At 54.5% G+C, this 20,080-nt stretch overlaps 1 protein-coding gene across 1 annotated transcript in view; it reads left to right on the top strand.

The window, feature by feature from the left end:
* The window catches only part of FBLN1 (fibulin 1), a 93,925-nt gene that overhangs the window by 64,181 nt on the left and 9,664 nt on the right, over window positions 1-20,080 (top strand). Inside the window, exons 15-16 of the mRNA XM_035273355.3 lie at window positions 4,410-4,552; window positions 6,544-6,675. Coding sequence (XP_035129246.2) covers window positions 4,410-4,552; window positions 6,544-6,675 — 275 coding nt within the window. The remainder of the gene's footprint in view (window positions 1-4,409; window positions 4,553-6,543; window positions 6,676-20,080) is intronic.

Below are 20,080 nucleotides of genomic sequence, written 5' to 3'. Positions count from 1 at the left end.
AGCCTGGGTAACAGAGCAAGACTCTGTCTCAAAAAAAAAAGAAAGAAAGAAAAGAAAAATGGAGATCAGAATTAGAAAAAACTGAGAAATGAGGTAATAGACCAAAGAAACAAAAAGTTAAAAATTTCAGACATAAAGACTAAACTAGAAGGAACACAAAACTGTAAACAGAGAAACAGAAGTTGAAAAGAACAAAAAGTTCTAAAAATCAAGAAAGGAAGATGAAAGGCTTGAAGAAAAAAATGACAAATATTCAAAATTTATGAGACGACTTGACATTTAGGTGACAGGACTCCTTGCAGAAGATGCGGAAAACAAGGGGGCAAGTACTATAAATTGTCTCAGGAGAACTTCCCATAAATTAAGAGATTTGAAATTCCACATTGAAAAAATACACAGCATACCTGAGAATATCAACAAGAACAACTGACACCAAGACACATTTTTTGTGAAATTATTGTACTTTAAAGAAAAGGAGGAAGACTGGGCATGGTGGCTCACACGTGTAATCCCAGCACTTTGGGAGGCCAAAGTGGGCAGATCACAAAGTCAGGAGTTCGAGACCAGCTTGGCCAACATGGTGAAACCCTATCTCTACTAAAACTACAAAAATTAGTTGGGCATGGTGGTGTGTGTCTGTAATCCCATCTACTCAAGAGGCCGAGGCAGGAGAATTGCTTGAACATGGGAGGCAGAGGTTTCAGTGAGCTGAGATCATGCTTGGCACTCCAGCCTGGGTGGTAGAAAAGGAGGAAAAAATAAACTATGAACATTTAGACAAAAACAGTAAGTGACTTGTAAAAGAAAAAACTATGTTCCGTCAGACTCTTCGACAGCAATACTTTATGCTAAAAGAAAATAATTAAGGACACTCAAGGAAAGGTAAGCCCAGAATTTTATACCTAGCAAAACTGACTTTCATGTACCAAGAGCACAAACTCTGCAAGCATTAAACAACATACAGTCACTTATTGAGCTACAATTAAATGACTCTTATAAGAAAAAGAGTACAGTATGAATTACCATATAGCTCAGACAGTGTTGACATAGCACATTTTTAAATCACGAGCAGAGCATATCAATTATTTTAGATAATTATGTTAGTCACGGTAACTTTAGAATCCTTATCCTGGGACTACTGTGTAGGTAATGTGGGATAATGATGGAATACTCTATGTCCTTGAGGACCAGGATTCTGATGTGGAAGAAAGAATATTCCTTTGTAATACGGAAGAGATTAATTAAAAACCCTGTGGTCCTTGTTTTGAATTGGGTATGAGTAGGAACTCTTGGTGTATATTATTTTTTGCATGTCCACTGAAGATGCCTAGAAACAGTGACCAACCCAGTAGCACTGAGCCTCCCTAGTATCCAGACTGTTGTCTTGATAAGTCGTTTCTCACTAAAAAACAAACACAGAAATACAAATCCAGAACTTCTTGGAGTAATGGCTGATTGCAGTAAAAGTGGAAAACGAGGCTGGATCATCTTGTCACATCAGATAGCAAGAAAGCTGTGAAAGACGGCTGGATGCAGTGGCTCACGCTTGTAATCCCAGCACTTTGGGAGGCCGAGGAGGGCAGATCACGAGGTCAGGAGTTCAAGACCAGCCGAGCCAACACATGAAATCCCGTCTCTACTGAAAATACAAAAATTAGCTGGGCGTGGTGGCAGGCGCTTGTAATCCCAGCTACTTGGGAGGCTGAGGCAGGAGAATCGCTTGAACCCAGGAGGTGGAGGTTGCAGTGAGCCAAATTTGCACCACAGCACTCTAGCCTGGGCAACAGAGCAAGACTCTGTCTCAAAAAAAATAAAAATAAAAAGCTGTGAAAGACTTCAAAGACTAGAGGGGCTGAGCCAAAAGGACCCAAGAGCCAGCTTCATTTTCCCTCTGGCAAAAGATGGGAACATTTGAGTTTCAACCAAGGATAGTAATTGCAGCGGATCAAACCTCACGAGATTGGCTTCAATCATGAGTTTACATCAATTTCTTTTCCCCAAAAATATCCTTTGGAGAATGATAGAGCACTAGTTAGTTTACCATCCTGAAACTAGTTGGTTTATTTTCCTAGAAAGGTCAAGGAAAGAATTAAGTATTGACCTGCTCTTTTCTGGCGATTAAATAACAATAGCACACGAAAGGAAGCATCTCTTTACAGAAGTATTCCAGCTAATATATGGAAATGGAATGGTAGAACCAGACTATCAGCGTTTTGCAAGCCTTGAGGAATCTGTGGGGCTAGGTCTTGAGCATCAATAGATGCTGTCGTCACAGAGAGGCAGCCGGTCACTGTGTGCCCCTAACTGAAGACACATTACCACCTACCATCTTGCCAAAGGGGCTGGGCCTGCGTGGGGTCAGGCCTCTGCATCCAGCTGCCAATGGTCAGGAAATCCAGTGGACACAGGAACACACTGAACCGCACCGTGAGGATGGAATCAGCAAAGCCCAGACTGTAGGAAACGCGGCAGCTCAAATGCTTCAGGTTCTTTAATAGATAAAGATATGGAAAATAAAGGAGGCTGGGCACGGTGGCTCACCCCTGTAATCTCAGCACTTCGGGAGGCCGAGGCGGGTGGGTCACCTGAGGTCAGGAGTTCAAGAACAGCCCAACCAACGTGGTGAAACCCCGTCTCTACTAAATACAAAAAATCATCTAGGCACGGTGGCACGTGCCTGTAATTCCAGATACTCGGGAGGCTGAGGCAGGAGAACTGCTTGAACCCAGGAGGTAGAGGTTGTGGTGAGCCAAGATTGCACAATTGCCCTCCAGCCTGGGCAATAAGAGAGAAACTCCGTCTCAAAAAAAAAAAAAAAAGAAAAGAAAGAAAAAGGAAAGAAAGGAATGGAGAAGAAATCTGTAGCTTAAAATGGGCTTAAAAGGCAGAGCAAAAACTTGTTCATGGACGAGTCTAAATGATCGTGTCTAGAGATGCACACTTATGTGGCAAAATTATAAAGAGACCCCCGGCCGGCGCGGTGGCTCAAGCCTGTAATCCCTGCACTTTCGGAGGCCGAGGCAGGTGGATCACGAGGTCAAGAGATCGAGACCATCCTGGTCAACATGGTGAAACCCCGTCTCTACTAGAAATACAAAAAATTAGCTGGGCATTGTGGCGCGTGCCTGTAATTCCAGCTACTCAGGAGGCTGAGGCAGGAGAATTGCCTGAACCCAGGAGGTGGAGGTTGCGGTGAGCCGAGATGGCGCCATTGCACTCCAGCCTGGGTAACAAGAGCGAAACTCCGTCTCAAAAAAAAAACTATAAAGAGACCCAGGCAGAGGATTGCAGTTGGACTCAGGCTGAGGGTTACTTTTGGGATGGAAGGGTTGACGTCTGCCTGGGAGATGCAGGGCCTCTGGTAGCTGGCCACGTTCTCTTTCTTGACCTGGGTGGTGATTATAAAGGCGTTTGCCTTATAATAACTCGTTAAACTATACTTTCATTTTGTGTAGTTTTGTATCTGTGTTTTATGATCAAGAGGCTTTAAAAATCTAAGTCACAGCACCAAGAAAAATGTAAATTAAAATTTAAAAATCTGTCTAGTGACCAGGCACGGTAGCTCATGTCTGTAACCCCAGTGCTTTGGGAGGCCAAGGCAGGCAGATCATGAGGTCAGGAGTTCGAGACCAGCCTGGCCAACATGGTGAAACCCCGTGTCTACTAAAAATACAAAAATTAGCCGGGTGTCATGGCGCATGCCTGTAATTCCAGCTACTCAAGAGGCTGAGGCAGGAGAATCACTTGAACCTGGGAGGCAGAGGTTGCAGTGAGCACTGCCCCACAGCACTCCAGCCTGGGCGGCAGAGCGAGACTCCATCGTAAAAAAATAAAAAGTCTGTCTAGCACAGCAGCTGGAACCCAGACCTCTGATGGACAGTCTCTTCTCCCGCCTCCCTGTTGCGTGGTGATGTGGAATCGACTTCCCTGTGCTGGGCACCGAGCTTGGCACTATCCGCTCCTTTCTTTACTATCCTGCTGCCCAGCCTCACTGTGGGCTCTGAGAAGGTGCGGCCATGTGTCCCTGCTTCACTTTGGTGTCCCCAGCAGCTGGCACTCAAAACATATTTGTTGGGCAAGCAAACCTGTGACTCTGTTTTACAGTTGTAGATATTGATGCTCAGTTCGTGCCGCTGATACATTTCCAACCTGTGCTTACCCACAGCCAGAGCAGGTGGAAGCTGGAGGGTGTCTGTGGCGTTTAGGTCCCAGTTCAGTTTGCAGGAAGGGCCATGAAGCCTCCCCACAGAGCAGCCAGGCTGCAGAGACCGCTGTCGTTCTCTGACGGAGCCGTCTCTGGGACAGAGGCCCCTGGCCTGGCCACCTGCTCCTCCTCCCTGTACCTCGGGCCCTGTGGGAGCTGCTGTCCCTGCCTCCCCGTCAGCCTCGCATGCTGTGGTTCCCCACAGGCTCCGCCAAGAGAAGACAGACACGGTCCGCTGCATCAAGTCCTGCCGTCCCAACGATGTCACGTGCATGTTTGACCCGGTGCACACCATCTCCCACACGGTCGTCTCGCTGCCCACCTTCCGCGAGTTCAGCCGACCCGAAGGTGAGTGTAAGGGCGTGGGGGTCCCGGGGTCTCCTGGGGCCTTCGGCTTCAGCTGAGGGCTTGGCTTGCAGGAGCCATTCCTTGTAAGATGTGAAATGCAGGGCGTTCTTTGCCTCTGTGCCCCCCCACTCCCACCCTGCACAGCAGCCTGTGGCCCATTCTCGGCTCTCCGTTCAGGGTATCTTTTCTTATGGGAAACTGTCATTCTGCAGAGAGCCATTAAGCGCTGATTCTGTGACCAGCGCCGGAGAATCAGGGAGGGCCTCTGTGAGGAAGTGATGGCCAGGCTGGGGCCTGAGGGGTGAGGTATTCAAGTGAAAGGGGAGAAGGGGAGAGGAGGGTGCCCAGTGGAGCAGGACAGGGCCAGAGGGTCTGGAGGTAGTGGGGCAGTGCGGGCATTTCAGGAACTGGGCCGATGTTTTCTGTTGCAGTGGTAGAGGCTTGGCAAGAGGTGGGCTGGAAGGATAAGAGGAGGTTAGAATCGGAGTTGGGGCTTCAACCTCCAGGCTCTGGGGAGACCACCGGAAGGTTGCAATGGACAAGCTTTGTGTCTAGAAACATCATCCTGGGAGCCCTCCATGGCTAGGAACGGGCTTTCGTGGACCCAGGGCCAGGTGAACTGGAGGGGCTGGGATGGAAGCATGAGGCGCAGGTGTCACCTACTCAGTGCTCCCGCACCCCAGCCGGCTCTCTAGGAAGCTCCCGGCATGCAGTATAGACATGTATAGCCTGCCATCACTACACCCTTTCTCTGGAGCAGGGCCGGGGCTGTGCGCTCCCAAGCCTGGCAGAGAGCTGTGGATGCAGCATGGTGCTGTTCACCTTGCTTTCGGCCTGTGCTGCCCGCATGCCTGGTCCCCAGCCACCCCTGCCCTCTGGGGAGTCTCCATCCCCCGCCTGCAGAGAAGCTTGCCATGATGAGTTCATTCAGCAGCTGTGGACAGAGCCCCTCTGCGTCAGGCTCTGGGGACATGGTGATGAGAAGGAGTCCTCCCACCCTCTCAGGGGAGGCGTACAACTGAGCCACCCGCGAGGACACCAGTGTGTACACCATGACACAGACATGCAGAAGGGGTGGGGGGAAGGAGAGGCTCCTCCAGCACGTGGTTGCCCAAGGAGTGGTCCCCAGTCCCAGCCCCCCGAAGCTTGCTCCTCCTGAAAAAGAACCACGCTGAATTGTCACAGGGCAGCACAGACTTGGGTCAGAGAAAATAACTAACTGGTATTTGCCTTTTGCAAAATGATGGGGTTTCACCAAACCACATAGAAATCCTTCCCAAATCCCTGGGGGCTGGTTTTGCGGCCTCTCCGGCCAGTGCCGATCTGAGTGGTGGTTATCTCAGGGAGCTGAGTGCCGCCGGGACACCTGCTAGCAGCTCGGGCCCAGGAAATCCAGATCCTGACCTTGAGTGCTGAAAGGACCTTTAGTGGGTCCCCAGCACCTGCTTTCCTCACCTTACAGATGAGGAAACAGGCCTAGAGACAGGACTCCCCCCAAGACAGCCCAGAGCCAGGGCTGCCCTGCTTCACTGTCTGACCTGGGAGATGGACACAGTCCCCAGCCCCCAGACAACCCAGGCCACCCTCAGCGGTGGGCCCCCTGACCTGAGGCACTGTAGATGGGAGAGGAGCCCAGTCCTCTGGCCTTCCTGCTGTCTCCCTCTGTCCCCTCACTCACCTCCCTCCTCCTGTCCCCACCTTCATGCATAGTCACAGTGACAGGACTTCTCACCAGCCCCGCCTCTGAGGAGCTCTGCGACCCCAGGAAGATCCGAAAGCTCTCCTGACTTCAGTTTCCCCACTGATAAAAAGGGATAGGCTACGATATAGGAAGGTCCAGACCCCTCCCTCTCCCCACACGGGGAACTCTGGCTTCATTGATATTGCCTCATGAAAGGGCCCCGGGTTAGGTCTTCATTCCCCGAGGGTGAGTTCCTGGGGCTGGGGCCGGGGCCAGGCTGCGCTGAGCCTTCTGTGCCATGCCTCCGCAGAGATCATCTTCCTCCGCGCCATCACGCCACCACACCCTGCCAGCCAGGCTAACATCATCTTCGACATAACGGAAGGGAACCTGAGGGATTCCTTCGACATCATCAAGCGGTACATGGACGGCATGACCGTGGGTGAGTGGCCGGGAACTTCAGCTTTACCCAGGCACCCTTCCTTCTCTACCCCCAAACCCTCTCTGGCCCAGCCCAGCTCCCATCTGAGTCCCCTCCCCAAATCCAAGCCCATTCAACCTTCAGGGCCCAGCGCCAAAGCCACCACAGCCCCCAATCAGTCTCCACCGGAGGAGCAGCCAGAGTCGGGGAGCCTGGCCTGGGATCCAACCCTAGCTCTGCCACCCGCTCTCGGGGTGACCCCTCTGGGTCTCGGTCTCCCTTCCTATAAAACGGGTGGGTTCCGTAGAGCCCTGCCTCTCACACCATGAATTTCAAATGATACCACCCAAGTAAAGCACTTATCCCGGGACTGGCACAGTCCCACGGTCAGTGGGCGCTAATAAGAGTTTTATTCTCGGGGTGCAGCGGGAGGGATAGCAAAGGAGGACTCAGAGGACCTGAGCTCCGGTCAGCCTCGGAACTAGCTGGACTCGCCTGTGGCCTTGAGTGGTGGTTGGCCCCTCCCCACGCGTCAGTTGAGTGGACCGGGGCTGCTCGGCGTGCTCAGCCCGTCTGAATGGGGAGCTCGCTGTGCTTTCTCCCTGGAGATCAGGGTTTGGGGAGCATGAAGGGGCACTTGGGCATGAGGGGACTGTGGAAGTCCTGTTGGTGGGTGCAGGCCGGAGAAGTTGTTTACAGGCTGGGGCAGAGCCCGCCGTGGCTCGGAACGGGTTTTAATGACAGCCTGCTCGTCTGAAAAGACACCGTGGCCCACTCTACTCCGCACACTTGCTTCTGTCTCCTGAAGTGTCACATTTTAAAAGATTGACATTCATGGGAAATGAAAACGGTGGCATCTTCCATTTTGGACTTGGATTTATACTCTGAACACTTTCATAGCAGCTGAGCAACCGATGGACAGACAGTCCCTGCCTTCCCCTGGGCCTCAGTTTCTCCATTGTGAATGGGAGGAGTGGGCTTCACAGTCCCTTAGGCGCCAGATTCCGGGAGGTCCTAATCAGAACCGGTGACCGTGCAGTGCGGGCTGCCCAGAGCGTTTTGGTGCACGGCCTCCAGGGGGCGCTGTTGGACCTTGGAAGCTGAGTCCTCACCGCCCAAACCCGACGGTGAAACTGGCAGCTGGGGAAGGGGAATCGTTATTCCCTGTTGCCCAAGAGCCATTTATAGCAACTTTACAAGCTTTTAAATGGGTTTGCATGTTGTAAACACGACTGAGTCACTGTGGGGCTCCTCACCCCAGCCTCCTCCTGCACTAGCTGGCAGCAGGAATAATTAGTTAATTACAATTAATGGCACTTAGCCCTCCGGTGATTCCAAGGGGAAGGCACATGGTTTGATTGTCTGACTGTTGTGAAACTTGCCGCTTGCCCTTGAGTCACTCCCCACTCTGGGCCTCAGTTTCCCTCACTGTGGGTGGGAGGGGTGTGCACCCTGACACCGGCCCACAGCTGCCCCCCATCCCCCAGGGGTCAGTCCTGTGCCTGCAGGTGTGGCTGGGACGTAGCCCTCAGGTGATTCCCAGGTCTTGGAAGGATAGGAGTTTGGAATCCTAGACCCTTCCAATTCACGTCCTCATTCTTTCTGCTTCTTAACTCTTCCTGAGCCCCTACCTGTGCCTGAGCCTGGGCTGAGCCTTGCAGATGCAGAGATGGATAAATGCTACATAGTCCCCGAGGGCTTTGCACCTCGGCAGTGGGGAGATACCACCCCATAACCAGATCATCAAAATACCGTGCTGAAATGGGTGTGCGTGGAAACAGCTCTCAATGGCCTGTGGAGGCTCTCGGGGGGATTCTCCTGGCAGGTTTTGTGTCTTTAGTTTCCACCTAAATCCTTCCTGGGGTGACCCAAGCCAAGAGGTTGGGCAGCTGCTGGACCTAGAACCAGTGCCCACCAGCGCCTTTCTCTGGCTGCACCTGCTCCAGACAGAACCAACTGGGAGTGTCTGTTTCTCAGCTTCCCATCCACTGGGGCAGAAAATCCTGGCATGTCAGAGCCTGAAGGCTCCTAGAGACTATCTCTTTAAACTCCTTCTTCTGCAGGAAGGGAAACTGAGGCCCAGAGGGGCGAGGGGGTTTCCCAGTCTTCTCACAGTGACTCAGGGACACTGTGGGCAATGGAATGGGGTCCCAGGGTGTGAGGGAGGATCACAGGTGCCATCCTGGCAGCGGGCTTCTGGGAACAGAATGTGGATGAGGCCACAAGGACCCAGCAGCTTCCCCCAGCACAGTTGGTCACGGGTGCCCTGGTGTTTGGAATTCTGGGCTGGGACTTTGTGGGGGAGGGACCCAGCCTGGCCCTTGGAATCGTCTCGCCTGTAGCCCCATGTGCCAGGGAGGCCCCCACCTTGTCTGTGCCTCGGTCTGTGTGCAGGACGCCTCACCCAGCTGGGCTCCTGGAGTTGACGTGGTGCCCATTCATCTCAGATGGAGGACTGAGACCAGGGCAAGGCCCGCATGTTGGGACCTAGGCTGTGCTGCCGGCTGGCTGCTGTCTCTATACCTACCGTAGCTGATCCTATTTCTCTGTCTGGGATATCTTCCCTGGGCTTTCATATCCCCTCTTCCTTCTTTCTCCTCTTCTGTCCAAAATAACATCCATACACCTGGGAGCTTCCCGCCCCGCCAGGGTCAGCCATCCCAGCACCAGGTAATGGACGGTTCTGCCGCTGGACTCCAGCCCAGGCCTGAAGCAGCCCTGGAAACGTGGGGTTGAACGCTCACCGGCTCCTTGCTGTCGCCAGGCACCTTCACCCCCGCATTCTCCAGTCCTCAGACACTGCCAGCGACGGGTCATGACTGTCTCCCTCAGGCGGAGGAGGCGATGTTAAATGACCACCTGAGACTGCGCAACTGGAAAACCGCAGAGCCCGGGGGGTTTCCAGACTTGTTTTCTGCAGAGCAGTTCTGGTTTCAAGCAGAGACTTAGACAGAAACCCTTGATAGCAGGTGGGGAGGAAGAAAGCAGTTTCCGCGGCTGCTGCTCCCGGCGGGGGCGTGGGAGGCTCCTGACCTTCCGGGGAAGCCCCAGCAGCTCTGTGCTATCTGCGGTGCGCGGCAGGGAACACCACCTACTCACGCCAGTGCTCCCTGAACACCTGCCTGCTCTAGGCCATGTCCTGTGTGGACACTGGGCACCTAATCAGGAGGGCTTCCTGGAGGAGACGAGGCCCAAGTTGAGCCTCCTTGCATGTGAGGGAGTGACACTTAGCACTTGTGATGACCAGAGCCAGGGTTTCACCGTCGCCAGGACCCTGTGACATGCTGGGATTAGCTCCTCTAACAAAGGAGAGAGCGAGGGCCAGAGAGGGTAGGAGACTTGCCAGTGCCACTGGGAGCTGGGGCCCAGTCTTCCCCAAACACCATACTCCCCGCACCCCAGCCGGACCCCAGGGTTGACTGGTGCCGCCTTGAGCAAAGTTGCTGTGAGTTTGGGTGTCCCAGAAAAGCAATCAGCGCAGAAGCCCCCCGGGCTCGCCGTGTTTGGTCCTCCCAAAGTGCCGGAGGAAGAGGGAGAAATACTCTGAGTCCACTAAGAACCTGCAGAAGCCAGGGCTTCCTCTAATGTAGTCTTTAAAGCCTCATTCTTAGGGGGGATCATGGAGCCTGCAGCGGGGCCCCGCCGTTGTCTTTGTAAAGCCCCCTTGCATTCATTCCTCTTTAACCGGCTGTCAAGGAAAAATGAAGAATGCGTTTTCATCCTGTGCAAAAATGCTCCATTAATGCCTGAGGGATTCTCAGGCCACGACAAAGCTCTCCTTCTCCGACTCTGGATTCATTCTCAGCTCTGCGGGCTGCATAGGCTGTGACCGGGGTGCTCTGGGGAGAGATCTTTCAGGTAGTATCTCCTGAGTGATGACAAATGGAAGAGCCCTGGCTGCAGCAGGGGCGAGCTGTGTATCATCAGCATGCAGATGAGACGGAAAGGTAACCTGGGCCGCCCCGGCTCCCCGGGCCGCTGGGCTGCAGCTGCTGTCTGAGCCTCAGACCTCCCCTCTGACTTCCCCTCCAGCCTCCCGATCACCACTTTCTTTTAACGCTAAGCCCAGCCACGGCTGTTTGTCTGGCTCACTCCACCCAGCCTCAAGACACAGCATGTGTGCGACCGCTTCCAAGAAGCCTCCCTTGACTGGTCCATGGCCATGTCTGCGTGATAGGAGGGGCTGGCCCACAAGAAGGCCCTCCCCGTTTCTCCAGGGAGGGAAATCGCCATGAGGCTTGGTTGTGGCCACATTTCTGTTAAAACCCTGCCAAAGCCTAGAGGAGCTGGCGAGCCTGCAGGTGAAGTCATTCTTTGGCCTACAGGCGAATTCAGCCTGTGGACCTCCTGACCCTTGGGCCTGCCGGGTTGCCGGGAGCTACGGAGTCGTCCTCATGGTTTTTTGTAGGCCAGCCCCTTCTGTCACACGGATATGACCATGGGACAGTCAAGGGAGGTTGACACTCAAACTCGCAGCCACATCTATGGCTGGCCCATGACACGATGAGAGGCAGGAAGCCGGGTGAGGAGGACACCGCATGTGGTCTGGGGCTCCTGGAGCATCCAGGGTGCAGGGAGGCTGGAGGAGGCTGCAGGGCCAGGCCTCGGTGGATGCTGTCCTGGGGCCATGGGAGCCATGGGAGGTCTATGCTGTCCCCTAGGAGCTTTGTGCTCCCAATGGAGTTTCCAGATCCTGCTGCTTTATTTAACCCATGGGGCCTCCTGCAGTTTGAGGTTGCAGTTGAGGTTGTACCCATTCAGCAGGTAAGAAGACTGAGGCCGGAGGAGCTAAGTCTCTAGGGTCTCCCAACCAGGAAGTGTTCAAGTTGGGGCTTAGACCTGAACAGCCCCGCTCCAGGACTCCCTGTCCCCATGGCCTGTGCTAAGTTAGGCCCTGGTTATTTTTTCTGGTCTACACCAGCTGATATCTACACGTCAGCAGTGGCTGCGCCTGAGTCCCAGCCATAGAGGATAAGTTGTGAAGCGCCTCCTTTAAAGCAGTCACAGTGCTTCTGGCCATGGGGTCTTGGGTCCTGGGTCACCCCTTGATGAGGAAGGACCCCCCTGTATACCCAGGCAACCGAAAGGTGAGGTTCACATGTCACCATGTCACCATGCTGCAGCATGGCGGGCTCCTGAGGGTCTCTGCGGCTCTTTACCTGCCGAGTGCCCACTCATCCTTGCTCACACAGGTGACACACCAGGCTGCTCCCTGGGACCCTCCAGACCTGCCTCCTTTCCAGGAGTTCCTCCCAGCCAAAGCTGCATCCCCTGAAGATAGACGCTGGGGTTGGCTGCAGCTTAGGGAGGGTGTTTCTGGGCTGGGGCAGGACCTTCACGGCTGGGAGTGGGTTTTCATGACAACCCACCCATCTTAGAAGATATCCAGACCTCATCCACTCTGCAAGCTTGTTTCTGGGCAAGCCCTCTGCTCTGATTGAGTGCGTGTGTGGCTGGGTGTACAGTGTGTGTGTGTGTGTAGGTGCATGTGAGCAGTGAGTACATAGCCACATAATTTGATCTCTGAGAGTTTTAATTTTTTAATTTTTTTTTTGAGGCAGAGTCTTGCTCCCTCACCCAGGCTGGAGTGCAGTGTCATGATCTTGGCTCACTGCAACCTCAGCCTCCTGGGTTCTCCTGCCTCAGCCTTCTGAGTAGGTAGGACTACAGGTGTGCACCACCACGCCCAGCTAATTTTTGTATTTTTTAGTAGAAATAGCGTTTCACCTTATTGGACAGGCTGGTCTCAAACTCATGACCTTGTTGTCAGCCCTCCTCAGTCTCCCAAAGTGCGGGGATTACAAGCATGAATCGCTATGCCCAGCCGGTCTCTGAGATGTTTTATACCCTCTGGCTTGGAAAAAGGACAGTCCTGTAGTATCAAGACCGTGTGTCCCCAGCCCAAGCCTGCCCTGGGCCCAGGGACAGTATTGGGAGGCTTTGCTGGCAGTTTTGTGTTGGAATCACCTGGTGCCTCCCCTGTACGTTCACCTATCCTGTGCCCAGAGGCCCTTCGCAAGCGCCATATGCCGTTAGGTCCGTGAGCAGCCTGGTGGGACGGCCGCCTGGGGCTGGTATCGCCGTTTATGGAAGAAGGAAAAGGAAGTGCTGCTCCAGGGCCCCACAGCCGGCGACTTGGAACTGCACTTCCCAGGCAGTCCTGAAGTCAGTCAGCTCTCTGTTGCCCCCCAAGCCCCTCAGCCCCCCAGGCAGCTCTGTGGGTTCAGCTGCTGCAGGGTTCCTCAGAGAAGCTGAAGGGTTCGGGTCCTCAGCTCCTGGCAGGGGCAGGGCCGGCCACGCCGCGTGGCAGCGGTGAGGTCCACCTGAACGAAGGTGGACGACCAGCCGCTCACCTTCGACACGGTCACCTTGACCACATTTAGGAAGGAAATGCCCTCGTGGCAGCCTCTGCGTCTCATTCCTGTAATTCGATGAAACGAAGTGTGTGAAAGCTCGGCATGGCTGGCACACAGTGGGTGCGCAGGATGTAATGCTACCGGAAACCTCAGTGTTCTGTAAATGTCAGTTCTTCCTCATTTGGCCTCGCTCTCTCTCTCGAGAGCGACTGTACATTCCAGCTGTGATCAGGAAGGAAGCTTGGGGTTTTGTTTTGTTCTTTGTTTTTTGAGACAAAGTCTGACTCTGTCACCCACGCTGGAGTGTAATGGCACAAGCTCAGCTCCCTGCAGCCTCCGCCTCCTGGGTTCAAGCAATTCTCCTGCCTCAGCCTCCTGAGTAGCTGGGATTACAGGCACCTGCCATCATGCCTGGCTAATTTTTGTATTTTTAGTAGAGACGGGGTTTCACCATGCTGGTCAAGCCGATCTCAAACTCCTGACCTTGTGATCCGCCCGCCTTGGCCCCCCAAAGTGCTGGGATTACAGGTGCGAGCCACCACGCCAGGTCAGAAGCTAGGTTTTGATGTACCAGTCAGGTGAGACACAGAGAAGACAGCGCAATAAACATAGGAAGTAACAGAAGCCGTTTGTTATTCACAGGTCCCCAGAGAGGTGGGCAGCACCCCTCACAGGGCCAATGGGAAGGGGAAGCACCTGCAGAATGAGAGAGAGAGAGAGAGAAAGAGAAAGAGAAAGACCTGTGGAACCAAAGCCTTTGCTGGGGCCCAGGGCATTGTCCAGGCAGGTTTCCCTTGAGGAATTCTATTTGGGGGTCCTGGAGCAGGCAGAAGTTCCCTGAGGTCATGCGGCGACTGAAGGGAGTCATTGCTGCCTAGACCTGCTCGTCCCCATAGGTGTGGGGGTCTTTGTGTTGTATCCAGCTGTCCCATGAGGCGGGGGCCCCCGGGGGGGGTGGTGTAAGGCGGACATCTGGGTCAACCACCTTGAGGAACTGGGAGCAGGTGGGGAACTGGAACCTGCAGCAAGGGGGACTGAGCCCTGCTCTGGTGCGAGAGTTGAGCGTAGACTCAGAACGCATGCTGAGGCAGCACAGGACGAGAAGCTGCACAACACCCAAGCTTTTCCGTGAGAGGAAACTCGACAGCCGCTTTCCCACACTGTCTGTGCTAAGTCGTGGGAGCCTCCGAGCTTGGCCAGTGTGTCAACACGCTCCTGCCGCCCTCACACCCCCTCTTAAAGGGAACGACCACGGTCTGTGTTTTGAAATCGCATTTTAAATTCCATCTGTGGGTGTATAAGGATTATCACCCAATTTCAAGTTTCCCATTTGAAAAATGGCCCCTTTCAGGCGGAGCGTGATGGAGTCTTCGTGGCCGCGGCAAACCGCTCTGGGCTTACGGCTTTGTTCTCTGTTTCCAGCTGTGTGACTTTAGTCAGGTGGCATGACCTGTCTGAGCCTCAGCTTTCTTCTCAGCAAAATGGCCACAGGAATATTTGCCCTGCAGGGTTGTCAGGACGAGGTTTGTGCCTATTTTAACGTAAGAGCGGTCTAGTGTGGAGGACACATGAACCGCTGGGAGGAAGCAGCTTGGAACTGGCGGGCTGGTGGGAGCCCAGAGCCTCCTCAGGGAACAACGGGCCAGAGCAAGGATCATGGGACAGGGCCAGGACCGTTCAGCCCAAAGTGGCTCCAGCTACCTGGGACCTATTTGACAGGCAGATCTCACAGCGGAGGCTGGCCTTCCCATGTCCTATCATCCTTGTTATCTTATTCATTCAGCAAGAACATCCTGGGATACTGATGCCCCCCCAGGGCACGTGGGGTACTGCCAGGCCCTGCACTGGGTACTGGAGAATAAATCTACATCCAAACTACACATCCTGCTTTTAAGAAGCTCCCCATCCTGCCAGAGTTCGCACAGCTGAAAGTGCTTGTGGTTTAGGAGTTGGTGTGGTTCATGTCTCAGAGGGAGAGAGGAGTGGTTTGTGGCAGGGCTGCTATGTACAGTTGAATGTGTTGTGCACTGCAAAACCTAGGGAGCACCATTCACCCACCGCTTGGTCTATTTGCAGTGCACGACCTGCTCAACCGTACGCAGCCAGTACAGGGGCTTGTGAATGAAGGTATCTACCCAGCTGTACCTCTCCCCATGGCCAGGCAAGGCCTCAGTCAAGGCCTGAGACCATGCAGTGTCCCAGCCACAGGGCCCAGATCACTTCGTTAAAATTATTACTCTTAAGGGGTTAACTGTGCGCTGCTGACCGTGTCCTGCAGCCCATGTAGAGAGTTTGGCCCATGATCAGTACACATTACAAATGAGATTCAGAAATTCCACCTAAAAACAACAGCGCGGCCGTCCCTGCCCGACGATGAGTGATTGCCCTGTCCTGGCTTTCACGGCAAATCCCAGGGATTAGGCTCTTTCTTTTCTCTGGGAGGCACAGCCCTGTCACCCCTGGGGCCACACCCTGGCCGGCAGCCAAGTTGTTTCCCAGGGCGCTGGGTCCTGCCTCCTCCGGGCTGGGATCAGCTGCGGCGTGACTCCATCTTGAGCTGGGGGTGTCATCAAGAGTCCCTTGAGGTGGAGGGCAGGAGGGGACGGTTTCTCAGAGACTGGGAGATGGAAAGAGAACATACGCCTTTTCTGCTTCCTGTGTCGTGACCCCATGGGGCAGAGCTGGGTCTGCGGCATCCGGCCCTGTGCCCTGAGTGACTGCACGTAGCCCCTCTGCAAGAGCTGCTGTTACCCTCCGGAGTGCCTTGAGCTTATCAACCCCCGATTCCCCAGATACCAAAATGCTCAGAAGCCACCCCCCATCACAAAGCTGGTAGCTCTCCCTACAGCAGCTCCTGGGCTCAGGCCAGATTCCTCAGAGGGCTTGATAGCATTTCATGGGGTACAGCCTCTGCTTTTGAGCCTCCCTGAATGGGACACATAGGGGGCCCCCGGGGAGCAGTCCTGGAAACCTCCCTGCTGTGGGTGGCCCCCAGACAGCCAGGGCTGGACCTGCAGTGACATGGGCAGCATTCATCCAGGGCTCAAGGCCTCAGCCCCAGGAGACACCCTGTTCACGTGAGGGCCGCACTCCACACCCCAGATCAGTTTTCCAGCCCAGGACCTGGCACGGAAGGGTCGGTGGCATACGGACTGCCCAGCACTCCTGCTGTGGCTGCCCTGCAGCAGACAGCGTGGTGGGGAGATGGGCCGTGTTGCCCCGCGGAACCCCTGGGGGCCTGCTACACCCCTCTCTACAGGTCTTTTTGGTGCAGCCCAGGTGAGATGATTCAGCCAAAAGAGATCAGAAGATTACACAGCCCCACATCTGCAGGGTCACCGTGGATGAGACTGTCATGGCCTCAGGGAGGGTGGAGGGAAGCCAGGCTTGAGACGCCTGCCTTGCACACGGGCAGTGGTGCTCGTCAGGGTTTGGGCTGGAAGACTTCGCACCTGGCGGGCATCTGAAACTTCCCACCCTGCTGTGTCTGCCTGGTGCCCGTGGACACATGCCTGAGCCATCAGGGACCACGCATCACAGGGGGCAAGAAGACACAGATGCACGCTGAGCAGTTGAAAGGTGTGGGGGTAAGCAGGTGTTTTGGAAGGAGTAGGGGAGGGCCTGGAATGGGGCCACATGGGAAACAAGTGTATCCCTTTCACTCTGGGGTCAGCTCGAGGGCCCACGCAGTGTGGGGTCCCAGCAATACCCGTTGGTGGGAGACATCAGGCCATCCACAGCACCGGGAGCCGGCAGGCAGGGCTGGGCCAGGCCATGTGGACAGGGCCTTGGGACAGTGCAGGGACAGAGGTCCCTACTCTGGGACCTTCACGTGCTGCCATTCTCATGAGCTTCCGGGGGACTCCTGTGAGGGATGTGGACTGCATCTCAGGCCTGTGGATCCCCCGCCTCCCAGATGTTGTCACTGGGCTGTGAGGTCCGTGAGCATGTCACAGAGCCCAGCTGGAACAGTGCGCGTGCGCGTCACGATGAAATGTGCCTGGCCACTGGTTCCTGATGCCGGAAGGCACGGACCCGCTCCCCATGCCCACAGCCTGTGTTGCTGTGACTGCTGTGTTCTGTGCCCCGTTTTTCACACCCATGCCTGCTTCCTGGCCATAGAGGCATCCTCAGCCCAGAGCTTCTCATCTGCCTCGTCTGCTCCTACCCTCTGGAATAAAAAGTATACGAGGTCAGGAATTTGTGCTTGTCTGCCAGTTGTGGGGCTGGCCCTTGGGGGCCCAGCACTCAGGGATGCCTGGGCTCCAGGCTGGAGGGAAGCGCCTGGATCTGTTCACTGGCCCTCCGGGGCTGTGCTGCTTGCGTCTCATTCCTTCCTCTTCCCTCCACTTTGCTTCAGCCACTCCAGCCCATGCCTCAGATCCCAAACGTTCCGTGGCCTCTCTCCTCTCCTGGACTGTAGCCATGACTTTCACCTCCTCCTCCTCTTGGTGAACTCCTATTCATCCCTCAAAGCCCATGTCAGCTGTCACCTCCTCTTGGATGCCCTCCACTCATTCCACATGCAGAGTGTGCAGCTCCTTCTTTTGTGCTCCTGCGGTCCAGCACGAGCCCTGTTTGCAACTCTCCTCATACTCATTCTCCCAGCGAGAAATGCGTGCCTCCCCTGGGGCAGGCCCTGCTCTGAGGAATGCAGCAGTGACTAAGGCAGACATGGATGCCTGCCTCATACACTTTTTATTCCAGAGGTAGGAGCAGATGAGAAACAAGCATAACATATATACAGTGAGATGCGGGGGAGGGCTGTGCAGAACGGGGAGGGGAGGGGGAGGCGGGGCGCGGCATGGCAGTACAACTTTAAATCTGGTGGTCGGTGATGTGTCAAAGACTCAGGAGCTGAGGAAGTGACCTATATACAGAGATCTGGAGGAAGAAGGCTCCGGGCAGAGGGCATAGCAGAGCGCTGGAGTGGCCATGCCTGGGGAAATCCTTCTAGAAAGTCTGCTGTGCACAAGGGCAGAGTAATGCTTGTGCCAGCGGGAGGGGTGTCGTAAAGAGGGAAGCACCGGCAGTGTGGTATTGGGAGTTTTTTTTGCTTGACTTTCAATTCCACCAAACACTTGCTAGACGGAAGAGCCTGCAGGGGTCCATTCGTGCAAGGCTACCCACTGTCACCGTTTGTCCTTGTTTCTTACACGAACACAGAACAGATGCACCCATTAGGGGGTCACCCAAACCCAGCCCCTGCAGGTGCCCTTAACTGGCTGCAGAATCCCACACACCTGCTGATTTCCAGAGTCACCAAGGGGTTAAAAGGAGCCGGGAACAGCCTCAGTCTCCAGAGCTTCCCTCAGGAATGACTTGTGACCCTCTTAGGCCTCTGGGCTGTACCTTCTACAAAGCTCTTAATATCACCGGGCACATTCATAAATTATGCTTGTTTTAAAAAATTAAATGTTTTAACCAAACAGCAGTAGAGGCATAGTGTGCAAAATCAGGGGAGAAAAACAGAATGATGATGATATGAATCTTCGGGGGCTTCTCCTGACCGTCCTTAAATCTGTGAAGGAACCTCCGCGCCTGCCATTACCCGGTCAGCACAGGGGAGGGTGTCGGGTGTTTCCAGGAGGACTCTGCTAGGAACGTCCTGTCTGTAGCCGAGGCTAGAACCCCAGCTGTCACAGTCCTGAAATGAACAGCAAGCCCTCTGTGGCCCTTGCGCTGTGCCAGGTACTCTTCTGAGCATGTATATATGTTACTTTTTCCTCATAGCAACCCTGCAGACCATCATTCCTATTTCCCAGATGAGGAAACTGAGGCACACAGGAAATTCCAGGCTCGGGCGACATGACTTAAGAATGCACACATCGGCCAGGCACAGCGGTTCACGCCTGTAATTCCAGCACTTTGGGAGGCCTAGGCGGGCGGATCACCTGAGATCAGGAGTTCGGGACCAACTTGACCAACATGGAGAAACCTCCCTCCACTGATAAAAAAATACAAAAATTAGCTGGGCGTGGTGGTGTGCGCCTGTAGTCCCAGCTACTCGGGAGGCTGAGGCAGGAGAATTGCTTGAACTTGGGAGGCAGAGGTAGTAGTGAGCCAAGGTCGTGCCACTGCACTCCAGCCTGGTAACAGAGCAAGACTCCGTTAAGAAAGAAAGAGAGAGAGAGAGGAGGAGGAGGAGGACGGTGGGTCAGTGTTTGGTGAGCTTGCATTTGAATTGCCCCTCTGGGAGGGGCGGCTGGAGAGACTAGGGTAGACTGACAAGCTTGGGTTTGGGGTCAAGGAGGACCCCAGCAGGTAGGTGGCTGGAGGCTGAGCTCTGTGCAGGAGACGAACAGAGGGAGGGGAAGTGATTTCTTTTTATTTATTTTTATTTATTTGAGACAGAGTCTCGCACTGTCGCCTGGGCTAGAGTGCAATGGCACGATCTTGGCTCACTGCAACCTCTACCTCCCAGGTTCATGCGATTCTCCTGCCTCAACCTCCCAAGTAGCTGGGATTACGGGTGCCCACCACCACACCCGGCTAATTTTTTGTAGTTTTAGTTGAGACGGGTTTCACAATGTTGGCCAGACTGGTCTTGAACTCCTCCCCTCATGATCCAACCACCTCAGCCTCCCAGAGTGCTGGGATTACAGGTGTGTGCCACCACACCCAGCCTAATTTCTTACCTGTCCAATCGCAGTCACCTGTTCATTTCTCCTGAAAGGAGGGGCATCAGACAGCAGATCCTTCCGGAACACTCCCAGACCTTGTCTTCCTTTGTCAAGGCTGCTGAGCTTGGTGGAAGGGGCAGTGGCCCAGGGTGTGGGGTCCAGTTCTGCTTGTTGCTTGCTGGCTGTGTGACTGTCAGCAACTCACATAACCACACAGAGCTGAATTCTCTCCTCCGTGAGCCCCGCTGCCTGCTTCTGCAATGAGGGGAGAGACGGTCGTGAGCACGAGCTCTGTGATGATGGTCGTCGTGTGCGCGAGCTCCACATCACCGGTGAAGGCTGAAGAACTTTAGTCCAAAGCTGACACTTCCCTTCATTTTTCTCCCCAAGGGGAAAGGTGTACTCTGGGACTCTTGTTCAGCTACCTGCGGCTGTCCCCTCCAAACT

Source organism: Callithrix jacchus, chromosome 1 (genome assembly GCF_049354715.1).
Source record: "Callithrix jacchus isolate 240 chromosome 1, calJac240_pri, whole genome shotgun sequence".
NCBI classification, from domain to species: Eukaryota; Metazoa; Chordata; class Mammalia; order Primates; family Cebidae; genus Callithrix; species Callithrix jacchus.
Note: the sequence above shows the minus strand (reverse complement) of the source record. Positions and strands in the feature narration are given on the sequence as shown.